General features: G+C 32.0%; 1 protein-coding gene across 1 annotated transcript; it reads left to right on the plus strand.

Annotated features, from left to right (window-relative positions):
- Nucleotides 1-399: 399 nt before the first annotated feature.
- LOC123692380 (ceramide phosphoethanolamine synthase-like) lies at nucleotides 400-11,548 on the plus strand. The gene is made up of 5 exons (XM_045637119.1): nucleotides 400-1,037; nucleotides 1,115-1,319; nucleotides 3,984-4,270; nucleotides 9,355-9,547; nucleotides 10,916-11,548. Exons 1-5 carry the CDS (start codon nucleotides 593-595, stop codon nucleotides 11,337-11,339), a joined length of 1,554 nt encoding a protein of 517 aa, XP_045493075.1. The 5' UTR covers nucleotides 400-592; the 3' UTR covers nucleotides 11,340-11,548.
- Nucleotides 11,549-13,744: the final 2,196 nt, after the last annotated feature.

Genomic DNA, 13,744 nt, shown 5'->3' on the forward strand with positions numbered 1-13,744 from the left:
AAACTGAAAACACCGAATCTCAGAGAATTATGACTGGTTCCAAACGTGCATTCCATGGATCTATCCATCCTCGCCTAGATAGATTTGCCTTGAATTTGATATTTTGGTTTTATGGCATTCAAATGAATTTATATGGAATAGAAAAAATTAGCGTATCGTGAAAGGATGTGGGTTCGAGTCCCGCCTCGTGATCGAATTTTTTCTATTTTTTATAAATTTATATTTATGAAGCAAAATTCAACAAAAAGGTCGGGTTTTATTTCCTTATAAAATGGCAACTCTTTTTTTCTCTGTGCAATTAGTCCATCAATTATTAATGATCTATGATCTATACCATCAACAGAAAATGTCCAATGTCAAGGTGTCATCCGTGTGTCATCTGTCAAACAACGACGGCGTAGTAGGGTAAAGAAAGGATGGGACATTGTCAAATTGAGATAATCAAAGTAAAACGCTGGAACTATGTCTTCGCTTTCTCTCTAGTCTTACAATCAGTGTTTTTATTTTTTGTTTAAATTTAGGATAAATTTTTAAGTGAAGTTTTATAAAGAGATTATTTTATTAGTGATCGTGTACACATCATTCTGTTATCATGGATTCGGATATTATAAAATGGAGCAACAAAGAAGTTATTGAATTATTACATAAAGAAAAAATTAGTAGCTTAATTATAGGAATTTGTAAATCACAAGATATCGATGGTCGATGTTTACTGAGCTTCGTGGACAGAGATTTTTACGATTATCCATTCGACAAGTTAAAACTTGGGGAACGCAAACGGTTTATATTGATGGTGAAGAAATTGCAGAAGAGCAATAGAAATGCAATGTGTGAACTAGGTTTGTGCGAAGATTCACTCTCAAACCCAGCGACAAACATAAATTTTGTGGGAACTAATTTATCACATTTAAGTTATAACCTTCATCATCAGCTACAAAATGAACTTTATAGTGGAAATACTGATTGTGTATCGAATTATACAGATGTAAAAGCATCTAAATTAAAACCAGAAATTTGGAAAACTGCAATTGCAATGGGTAAATGAGGATTGTATCTTTTTTTATAGCCTTTTTAAAATGTTGTCGTTTTATTCAATTTTTATTTGTTTCCATAGGATATGTGTTTTTAGTCACTTGGGTGACAGCAGTGGTTATGGTGATAGTGCATGATAAAGTTCCAGATATGAAAAAATATCCACCGCTTCCAGATCTCTTCTTAGATAATGTTCCACATATTCCATGGGCCTTTGATATGTGTGAGATTACAGGCTCTCTATTGTTGGCAATCTGGTTGGTTGTCCTCTTCTTCCACAAACACAGGTAATTTTTTTACATTTACCTTATTTACAGTTAAGGAAAGTTTAATAATTTGAATGATTTAATTGTTAACAATATTTGATTCCTCTTTGTGTCATCATTTTATTGTTATTTTCTTTGTGATGGCACAAAAACAATGTCACTGTTTGGCATTGGATCAAACTCTAATCTACTTTTGGAACTACATTTTTCCAATACAAATTTGTAAACACATTGTTATCAATGCAATGTAAGAAAATATTGGTTGTTATAATTTTTTCTTGGATAATCTTTTTTCTTGGGATTTCCCGACATTAAAGTGTGAATAACCACCTTTGATTTTACATAGAAATACACAGTCATTCACTAATCCATTAGATTTGTCATTTACAATAAATAATTAAATGAATAATATGAATATTTTTTTTTTCTTTATTTTGTAGTTAGAAAATGGTTATTATTGATGTTTACAGTTTTTAAAATTGAGGTTAAAACATTAGTCATATAGGTAAGTAATGCATGAAAAACAAAAATATTTTAGAAAGTTTAAGAAACTGACATTAATCAGTTAATTGCAAATTTAGCTTTCTCTTCATGTATTTTTAAAAGAAATGATTTAGTCGTAGATATGTAGCGACCACACAACAATAATAACTAGCCATTGTTCAATTTATATTGCAAGGGAAAATTAATTATTGATTTTTATTCATAAACATTAAGTCATATTAAAATCATTATGGATTGGCTAAGCATATTGAATAACCTTATCTTTGTCCCTTTTCATATTTTTATAGAAATAAAATAAATAGATTACAACAGAGTTGACTGCACTATGTACTATAAATGAATCACTGATTTTCTTTGTGCTCAAAACAAAAACAATTCAGATTTTGTAACCTTGTTTAATTGATAAGATTTTATTTACATTTTTATGTCACCCTTTGTTGTATTGTCCACAATAGATAATTGAAGTATTTCATAGATAAACAAGTAATGACATAATGACTATTCTATTACATATAAGAATAAATAATAATGAATTATTAAATAAGATATTTATTATCTTTGTTTCAATAAAGTTAGTCAATTAAATAAATCTCTAATATTTTTAAATTCTTTGTCATAATATATTGTTAATAATTATAACTAAAAAACTGACTCTTTAGAATATTTTAAAGATAACAGAATTTTGCTCCAAAAAATTTTATGCAATTCCATATTTTTATTTCCATTTTTCATATTTATACAAGTCTTCTGGCTTCTTGTGCTATCTGGGAAAGAAGCATTTCAACATATAAATTTACTGTTTTTTTATTAATCTCTATAGGAGGATTTATGTAGACTTCTGTTTAATAACAGAGATATTAACCTACTGAGAGTGCATTATCATACTTGATCATAATGGAATATGATTTTTTTTGTAACTGTACTCTTAATAATTGCTAATATTCGTCTTAAAACAAAAAAAAAAAAGGTAGAACTGTATACCGTCACCCATAACAATGGCATGTTATTAACCTTTTCTGACACTGAAACACAATTTTCACTTATCCTTATCAACATCTAACTGTAAAATTCGATTACGAAAATATTGATATGATATAAATGTAAAAAAATAGTTATATCTGAACAATTACCTAATCATTCTTAGTCAAAATGTACTTAACAATACACATACTTAAATATGTAATTCCATGTAGCGGCATTAAAATATTTCACCGCTTTTTATTTCATTTAGTTCAATTAAAACGTTTTCGCTCACCTTTCGCTGTTATGTAAAGCAGTTTTGGCCTTGTTTCTTTGAAAATTAAAAAAAACATTATCGCACCATACGTCATTTTCATAAAGCAGGCGTATGACCTAAAAAGAAGTTAAAGGCTACATTCTACTTTGATCGATTGTATTAATTTATTATGTATGCTAATCAAACTAATAAAAATAAATTACGGGATAATATATTTGTATCATTTACTTAGGTATTTCATTTACGCATTATACGCAATAATATTGCCAATTTAAAATTTATGAAAATCAATATTGTAACTAATATGTTCCCGCACTACGCAATATTTAAGGCAATTTTTCCAGGTAAAATATGACTCGGACGAAACAAAAGCTTTTTTGAAAACTACATTTATTTTATCAAATAAACAACAACGCAAACTGGCAAACACACACAATATTAGTTTACGTAGTTTTTTTGTCAATATTCTTGTGTGTGTGCTCGACTTATAGGTACATCCAGTTAAGGACTTGGGTAATACGTTTGTAACGCCTTATGTCTTGAGATCGGACCGGGTCATGCATTGTATCCACGCATTTTAAATATTCTGTTCTATTGTTATTGTATGAACAGTCCCCGGCACGTAAGTTGGCAAGGGTCGTTGAAAGCGCACAAGGCGTTTTCCACGTATTCCTCTCCTTTCTTAAATTTTCTTCTAAACAGACATTTAACATAGATGATAGCAATAATCATGAAAAAAGCAAGAGATAAATGACCAGAGTTCCACCTACTAAACTCTGGGCGAACTTTTCCTCACTACGCCAAAACCTTGCCAAGTTACGTGGTAGAATAATTATTGTACATGATGTCAATAATCTCACACCTACAAATCCTACAATGCTGTTTAGCTTTACTCCATTGACAGTATAAAGAACAAAACGGCTAAAATCAATCCGCGTTCCTAGGTTTATTATATTGCGGCGGTTCTTCGCGTTGGCGGGCACCGTGTTCCTGCTGCGATGTTTCACGATGTTGATCACGTCGCTGTCGGTGCCCGGGTCGCACCTGAAGTGTGAGCCGCGGTTCTACCCGCCGGCGGACGACCTTACGGTGTGGGGCCGGCGGCTGCGGCAGGCCTACGATATATGGAGTGGTGCCGGCATGTCTGTGCGTGGTGTGCGTACTTGTGGGGACTATATGTTCTCGGGACATACGGTGGCGCTCACGCTGCTCAACTTTTTCATCACTGAATGTGAGTAGTATTTACTGTGATTGTTTTGTATTCTAAATGTTGTGTATATTGGCTATAGATTTAAGCTACGAATTGAAGTTGCTGGTAACAATTTTATGTTCATCTACCATAGCTCAACAAATGTTTGCCATGGTTTACATTTTTTTAAACATAGTGTATAGGTATTATTTGTGTTTAATTTTTACTTCATACTTTATTGTTGCTTCTTGTTAGGAGGTAACAAGATTCAATTAGATCGGTGGAACGTCAGATTGGTTTAACAGGCGCGACATTGAGTCACAGAGAATTCAATGGACGGAATGCAACTGTATCATTAGGTCAATCGTTATTTGTATGAAGCGGATACGCGTTCGTTGTGTAGCCATCTTAATGTATCATAAGATAACATTACACGTAGAGACGTCAATTTCTCTTCAATAAAGCTAAAAATTCGGAAGATAGCCAAAATTAATATCATAATTTAACTCAAGTTTAAGTTACCGCAAAATAAAACTTTACTATTTAGTTATTACGTTTTAAATTTCTTAATATGTAAAAATAAAATGAATGAAATTTGAAATACTTATGTACACACACTTAAATTAACATACTATTTATATCTAGTGGTTTAAATTAATAGCCAAATTAATGCGATACCATTCTGAAATTATGAATCATACGCGGAAACAGCCTGATATCGCTATGTACAGTAAAACCAGATAAAGATATCTTTAATGGCAAACCTTTTCGGCACTTAGCTGCAAATTCTTTATTTCTAGTTTTCGGCGATACAGTTTTAAATTTTATAACATTAATATTATTGTATAATTTAAGTTGTTATTAAAATAATATTTAACTACTGACCGGAATTGTTCATTTAGAGAAAAATTCCAATCCAAAAGATAATTTATCAAATTACTATTATGAGAAAGACTGTGGATAAGTTCTAGAAGAATAGTTCTATTGAAATATTGTATCTTCTAGTACTTATCTAATAATACTTAACACTAATCCCAAAAGTTTTAAAGTCCACAATGATACTCATTTTAGAGTATTGAACTATTGACTCTAAAATGAGTATCATTGTCGACTTTAGAATTCAGATTACTGAATTCTAAAGTACATCGAACAACTTATTGCATAAGTTGGAAATGATGTTTATCTAAACAGACTTTGTTGTTTGATACTCAAACAGGCTAAAACAACTGACCGAGTTTTTTTAATTATAGCGGGTAGATACGTACACATAGTCCTAAAAATAGGGTTAAGGGGAATTGGATGTAATTTGATGTTAAACGTATATTGTATGGATATATTCAGTCAGCAAGAGGAAAACCTAAGTGCCCTCTTTTGTCGATTCAGGAAAGAATAGGAAGAGTATTCGCTTTGAGAAATGTATGATTAAATATTATGCAGTTGTGATCGTACTTCCAGGATGTTTTTTTAGACGTCATTTTGATTTTATCTTTAATGATGAATCGATGAAGGTCGACCAGTTCATTGTGTTTGATAAAGAAAATATTCCCACTTCAAATAAAAATCGCATAATTTAGTTATTAAATAATAGTTTCCATACGATTCAGTTGTGCAGATACGTTAAATGTATTGCTAATAAGACTTGTCTGTATCCTTTTCCTCACTTAGTACTGTGCTTTATTCCCTCACTTCATTTCTTATCCCAACTCCTTTTAAAACTGGCAATCCATTCGAAGGGCGAAAGATTTCTGCTAATGTTTATTGCGTTATACTTAGTAGTTGTTCGTTTGCTGGATATAACATAAAATAATAAAAACGCTTAAACCCTTTTGGATGAAATAAGTATATTAGGGTGTTGGCTAATCTCTTATTCTTATAGAATTTTCTAATGTATTCACTTGGGACCTGTTATTCACATCATATTTTCCGAATCAATGCCCTTTGTATTATTGCTGCTGAATGAAAAACATTTTTTTATAAACATGCATAAAAATCTCCTACTACGTATTGGTCAAGGAATTAAATTGAAAATTAGAATTATAAAAACTTAACGCACATACTTAGAATACCTATTCGTAAAATGTTAAAAATATACTTTTAAGTTTTAACATGACTTATCTCATTGTTTGTTTAGCACTTTTCTAAATTCTCATTGAAAATCGACATTCATCAATTCATTGAATGTTTTCAATAGCAATTAGGAAGTAACGCAAAAAGGTCATTATAAACATTTTGTACGGCGTAATTCGACCTACATTTCTGCAAATTGCGCACAACCCAATTCTTTATTTACCGCAAAACTGCAAATATAAAACAAGTTCCCCATAGTTAATAATTTCTTTAGATAAAAGTATCAAAATTCGCGCTAAAGAACTTCCTTTTGTCTCTCTAAAGTGCAGTTTAAACTTCCCGATACCGAAACAATGTTATCTAGTAACTGACTGTTAATCGGTAATATTGTTTCGTTCAAAGTCAATATTACACAGATAAACGCTTGAAAATTGAACACAGTCATCAATTTTATAAGAATTGAATTACGTTTGCGTTACTCACTAAAGTGATTTAATAAATATTCTACATTTGAAAGATATTGATAGAATGAACAGGTAAAACACGTTGCTTTACATATGCTTACAATTTACATTTTACATTAGAACAACTATTTTGATGATAAAAAAATTTGCATGAGACAGGGAAGGTGCTTGTTTTTGGTATACAGATACATGGAAATAGGCTGTAATATAAGTAGGCTATTTTTAATTGTAAAAATGTTCTTAGTCTCCTGTTTGCCACGATAGAATATGTTGTGGTAATAAATCATAGGTCCGTAGGAGAGACAATTAAACTTTGACTCGAGTCCCGATAATAATCTGTTAGAATGAGATAGAAATAAAAGATGTAGGTTTGTATATTACGTACCTACTTATATTATCTATTTTATTAAATAATTGCGTATATATACATTTCCGTATCAGCAAAACACGCAATAATATAATTGTTATTGTGCTTGTTGAACTGGTAACATAAATATTTAAATCTATCCATTAATGCCATGTTTGATTTGTGTCCAAGGAAGTAAATGCTATATGTTTACATAGAATTACGCTTATTTTAGCGTATCTATGTCGGCTTTATCTTAACCGTTGAATGCTTTGACAAATAAATATTTTCATATCGACCAAGCGGGTCTGACTTCCAGTACTAACATACAAAAAATAGATCTTTCATACAATAAATTGGCAAGACTTAATCCAGTTTTTACTGGTATAAACTTAAATAACTTGGATCTAAGTCACAACTTGTTACAAGTGTTTCCATCTAACTTATTCCAAGATCAGACTAAGTTAGAAATATTGGATCTAAGTTACAATAACTTCGTAAACATTAGAGTTTATAACGCACTGATTGCGTTTCAGAATTAAATAATAATATGCGTCTTATGTTGATATTGGACAAAAAAACAAATGACAACAAAAATGTTTTGTATTTATTTTAATTTAGTCTACTATCTACTGCTTAAATTACGCTAAATTAAAAGTAATACCTATTTACCTCGTTTAGTTAATAATATTATGTAATCAATAATAACAATTTTATCTAAACTTTCTAAAAAAATACATTAACTATACATTACTTGGCGATAAGAAAATAACACTCTTATGACATTAAAATTATAAAGAATGCCTATTTTATTTGTATAATATTAGCATCTTCTTATAATATGAGAATACCACCAAAATTATCTGGGTAGTCTTATGAATAACATTCCTGCAATTTATTTTTTTCATAATACCTACCTAGGATAAAAAAATCATCACTATCGACAAGGTAGGTAATCGAAAATTATATGCTCCATTAAATTCAAAATAGAACACAATAGATACAAAAAGATTTGTTACTATGATTAGACATCGGTATTGTTACCAGAAGAATACAACATAACATAACATTCTGCTTTGAATGAATAGATCAACAGTCGTTTGAATATTATCTATACTAATATTATAAAGCTGAAGAGTTTGTTTGTTTGTTTGTTTGAACGCGCTAATCTCGGGAACTACTGGTCCGATTTAAAAAATTCTTTCGGTGTTAGAAAGCTCATTTATCGAGGAAGGTTATAGGTTATATATCATCACGCTACGACCAACAGGAGCGTAGCCACGGGGGTGAAACCGCGGGGAGCAGCTAGTGTACTTATGAAACGGAAATCTCAAATATTACCACCCCGACTAATCTATCCATGCATCATACGTTAGTTTGTCTGATGTAATTTAAATAAATCTAAAATCGTCTTATTTCAATTAGTTTAACATTTTACTTCATATTTTATATGGGTTCTCTACAAATTAAAGTGAAAATTCTATAAATATGACATAGAATGCCAGCAGCACTACTACGATTCTTCGAAACTACTGCATACCATCTTGTGCGTATTAGTTTAGAATATTGCTCGGTTATTGGCGGCCACATTCCTCCGCACATAATATGTTAAGATATTCCTTCGCTCATAGGAAGGTATATTTGATTCAGATTCCAAAAAATCTTTTTAACCGAAAGCAATTTTTCTTAAATTAAATAAAAAGCTGATTTATCCTCATTCACTTTTTTTCTTTATCAATCGGTCACATTCATTAACATTACATATGGACATATCTAATCTTGATAATATTCGTTAATGTAGGTAACAGGTACTGGATGACCTTTTAGAAATATATTTAAAAAATTGTTTCGTAATATTTCATTTTCCTTTTATAATTCGATAATGTAAAAGGAGATGCAGATTATAATGGATCGAGAAATTAATGAATTCAAGGTTTATGTTACGAAATTATGTGAAATCTTTATTTTTTATTGATCAACTTAGAAATCCTTTATAAACCGATTAAATTAAATTACAATTTATTTAAATCTCATACCATCTCATCACGGAAATCCACCCTGCTATTGTAAATTCCTTCTCTAGGTTAGGTACGGTACGCTATGAATTTGATAACCAACGTTTTTGGGGACGTCAGCTATAAAAATCTCTCGAAACCAAAGAACCTTAAAAACGGAATTCAACTTACAAACAATATGAATTGACCTTTATTTTTGGGAAAATCTACTACCAAAAATGTCGTTTCTTCCAGACACATCGCGCAGTCTGTACCTCTTGCACATCCTGACGTGGGTGATGAACATGTTCGGCATATTCTTCATCCTGGCGGCGCACGAGCACTACTCGATCGACGTGTTCATCGCGTTCTATATCACGTCGCGGCTGTTCCTGTACTATCACACGCTGTCCAACAACCAGGCGCTGATGCAGAGCGACTCTTCTAGGTACCTTTAGTTAGTACTTCTAGGTTAAGAAATTGTCTGGGTGCGGTTTTGAACGCAATAGTTTTAGCGATAACGTTTTTAAGTAAAGTTATTTTTATTGAGTGACGTTTTCCCGCTTTTGTAATATTTTTCATTGATAATATATTAAAAAGGTAATATTTTATAAGATGTAGGATATGTATAAAGATTGGATTGTTTGTTTAATTGTTTCGATTGAACTCAAATATTCTCTCGTCCCTTACTAGGTTGTTTATTCTATTCATTTACATTTGGAGAAAAGTACGTGCTGCAATATGTATTCATTTTTAGAAAATGACAATTGCATTGCTAAAATAAATCATTATTAATTTCTAGTGTAGTGTCATGTGAGTGGCGTGCGCGCATTAGGTGGATATTAGAATTTATCTATACGTATATCTACACTAATATTATAAAGAGGAAAACTTTCTTGTTTGTTTGATTGTAATGAATAGGCTCATAAACTGCTGGACCTATTTTAAAAATTCTTTCATCATTCGAAAGCTACATTATCCACGAGTAATATAGACTATATATTATCACGCTAAGACCAACAGGACACACCGCGTGGCACAGCTAGTCTAATATATAGTGATCGTGTGACTTAAAATTTACTCAATTTTATTTAAAACCCTGTCAAATAATATGATGACACTGAACAGTGTCTTTGATGTACATTGAAGCGGATGAACTATTTTGGTGCACGTCTTAAAATTGCGTTGCAAATTGTCGGGTAAATTGATAATTGAGGGAAGTTATATAGTTATCTCTTGACTAGAGCCTGACATGCAATTAAAATTAATTCTATTTTTAAATTAAAAATAAACGTGTGTTCTTAAAATAGTTATGCAGGTTGGTTAATAATTAAAATAAATGTTAATTTATGATCGTATAATCCGTATAAAAGAAAGAAAATAATTTGGTATATATTATCTTGATTTTAAATGTAGGTAACGTGATAAATAGTTGTGTTGCATAACTTTACCAGTTTTGTGAAATGATTTTGAACTGAAAGATAAGTTTTTTGTGGCATTAAGCCAAATACGTTTTCATACAAACAATTCGTGCATCCATTAACAAGGTTGTCGCCGCGTTGATGACAGGAATTTTATCAATTTACATGACCCATAAAAGGGCAAGAATTAAAACTAATTCTCGTAAACATGCACACGTAATATGTAAATAGCATTCCTATTAATGTTTCCCTTATATGTGACTAATAATAAACAACAAAACTCGAAACATGTTTACTAACGAACATCCGTGCTCGAGCATATAATTGTTTTTATGTTTTTTTGCGAGTGTATTTTATCGTATCCATAAATAATATCAAATAATTGTCTATTCCAGAACAAGAATATGGTTTCCGCTGCTGTCGTTTTTCGAATCCGAAGTGGACGGCACCGTGCCCAATGAGTACGAGGGGCCCATGACCATACTGAACAACTTGCGGCAGTGGCTCATACAGCTGGTGAGCGACGTGAAGACGTCCTCGATGGCCAAGATTGCTGGCACCAAGCTGCAGGAAGGAGCCGCCATGGGGGAGTACTCCGTCGTCAAACTCGTCGACGGCATCAAGAGGAATCTCAGCCTCGTGGAAGAGTTCAAGAACTCGCGACAACGACTCGTCACACTCGACAAGAACGTGCAAGCGTGTCTGTTGGACGAGCTCACGGAAGCCGAACCGCTGCACAGGAACATCGGGGAACTCAGCGAATCCTTCCGACGAGACTTCAGCAATCCGCCCTCGCCCGTCATGAAGAAGACGATGTAAAACGTATTCGGCGTAGGAATGAGGCTATACAATATACATAATTAAATAATATCATTTAAACTTTAGATACCTGAGCGTTATACATTTCCACTGTAGATTTTATATACAGTTATTCCATATTTATGTTAAGCTAAAGATGTAGTAAATTATTAAGGAATTATTTTGCTCAAAATGATAATCATGAAAATATATTACGCTTTCAACGTAAATACGCATTTTGTTTTATTTGTGTATGTTTTCGAGACGACATTTGTTTTAAACGACATGCAACAATCATTCAATGGTCTTCGCATGAAATAGTTACTAACATTCATACAAACACTCGAGTTCATGATAATGAAATCAAATACTTTTGAATGTTACTAAATAATTATATCTTTTTTGATATTTCTATTGATTTATTCTGGGCTTATCGGTCCTTTTACAATTTGGAAAAATGTGAATATGTCAATATAACAAAACTTTCAGTTTTCAGTTTGAATATATACCTATTACATGCTATTCGGACTTATTTGCCAGGGTTTATTCTAACTGCAAATTGCAATACTAAAACTTAAATGGAACAGGCAAAGGTGCATACAGTTGAGGCCTTTTCGGTCCGCTTTATCCGCAAAAATAACAAAATCTCATGCATTTCCATTCTTTGCCTTTAATAATTGTATGTATTATATAAATTAGCTCACTTCCAACCTTCAAGGAAAATATGTTTTCAAAATTAATTGACCGTCGGATATTGTGAAAATTACGTATCCGACTATAGATACGTAATAACTTAGTTCTAACATAGGTACCCTATATACTTCCATAAATGAAATAATTAATAAAAGCATATGTATTTTAAAACAGGCAAGCCAAAGTATAAGGTTCCAATTTTTTAGCGTAGATTCGTTTTTCGTCTGTTATGAACTCATTACACAGACACACGTTCATAATGCTCGAAGCTCTGTTCGGCGCAGTGCTCAGTGTTCGAGTGTGCCTAGTAACCTAAGTTCGTGCTTTGATTCTGTAAAATATTACAATAGGTACACTCGTTGGTTTCGCATTAAACTCACGATGTAACACAACATGGGACGTCGTCTTTGATGGGCAGTTCAATAAAATTTCAAAACGATGAATGCTCGAAGTTGCTGTATCTGATGACGAGATATTTCCACGTTTGTGATATAATAAATACCTACTTACCACCTTTGTTTGGGAACAGAAATAGGCACAGAACAGGAAATAGGTTTTAGGATAAAAGGTTAAGTTATAACTACCAAGCGTATAATAAAGTCGCATTCTCTCTCCCTATCCCTATAACGGATTTTGATGCGGTTTTTTTTAAATAGGGGAATTCTCGTAGAAGGTTCATATCATTTAAAGGGTTAGACAAAGCGCGCGAAGCCGTGGGCGGGTCGCTAGTTTAAAATATAGCTGTTAGATTTATTTTTGTAGGTGTATGTGTAAAAATTAGACAATTTAGAATTGAGAACGAAACAGGGAAGAGGGAAAGGGGTTCTGTTATGTTTAAAGTTAAAGAGTATAGAATTATGTACTATTAAAACTTTAAGAGGGATTAAATAACGACACCATTTGCATTATTATAAAAAAAATATATTTGCTATAGGGGTTATAAATACGAGACTCACAAAAAAGTCATAATACCGAGGGATTTTTTATTTCAGACTGAGTATTCATGACTTGCTCTGTGATTCATGCTACAACTCTACAAGGAGCTAAATCTAAAATTGTATGACTTGTTGTCGTATTGAATAACTTTAGTATGTAACTTCAACTTAGAACGCACGAAATATAAGTTAATGTGATTGGAAAAATAAATTAACTTAACATCGCTGTTGAACAAAGTAATGTAAATCCATCATCTCTAGATATCATAATAATGCATCGCGGAAGATCAACCAATACCCGCGGTCCCATCATTAAAGCGGCTCGACGGAACACAGTGGGATTTTAGTCGGTAAGAATCCGACATAACCCACGGCTCCTTCCCCGGGGCCCTGGGTATCTTTGGAAGATTTCCCCACGTAAAAAAAAGGTATCATAATAATTTTATGAAAGGTCTAATCTTTTTTTAATTGTCTTTAAAACAAAATACATTTAACGACGTTATTAAAAAACAATTACACACATAAAAACGCAGCTAGTGCGTAACTATAATCTCTTCATTACATATTATTATTAAAATGTGCCAACTTAGAAGAATTACATATTATTCAATACAATTGGATGGATTATTCCGCGTCTTTAGGTGGGTAATGAGATTTAACGCCCCTAAAAATTAAAAAGATTAGGAATATAATGACGATGCGAAGATGTGGCTTCTCCAACAATAAGGTCACAGAGGAATATAAAATATTAGCTCGTTTGCAGTAGTCATGTTGATCTTTATAAATAAAATGCAGAAA

The sequence above is a fragment of the Colias croceus genome, chromosome 6, assembly GCF_905220415.1.
Source record: "Colias croceus chromosome 6, ilColCroc2.1".
NCBI lineage: Eukaryota > Metazoa > Arthropoda > Insecta > Lepidoptera > Pieridae > Colias > Colias croceus.

Excerpts from the sequence above, each read along its gene's own strand:
- LOC123692380 (XM_045637119.1), top strand. The coding sequence starts at position 593 with ATGGATTCGGATATTATAAAATGGAGCAACAAAGAAGTTATTGAATTA. Across the intron at positions 1,038-1,114 it reads GAAAACTGCAATTGCAATGG|GATATGTGTTTTTAGTCACT; the intron begins GTAAATGAGGAT and ends TTGTTTCCATAG. Across the intron at positions 4,271-9,354 it reads CAACTTTTTCATCACTGAAT|ACACATCGCGCAGTCTGTAC; the intron begins GTGAGTAGTATT and ends CGTTTCTTCCAG.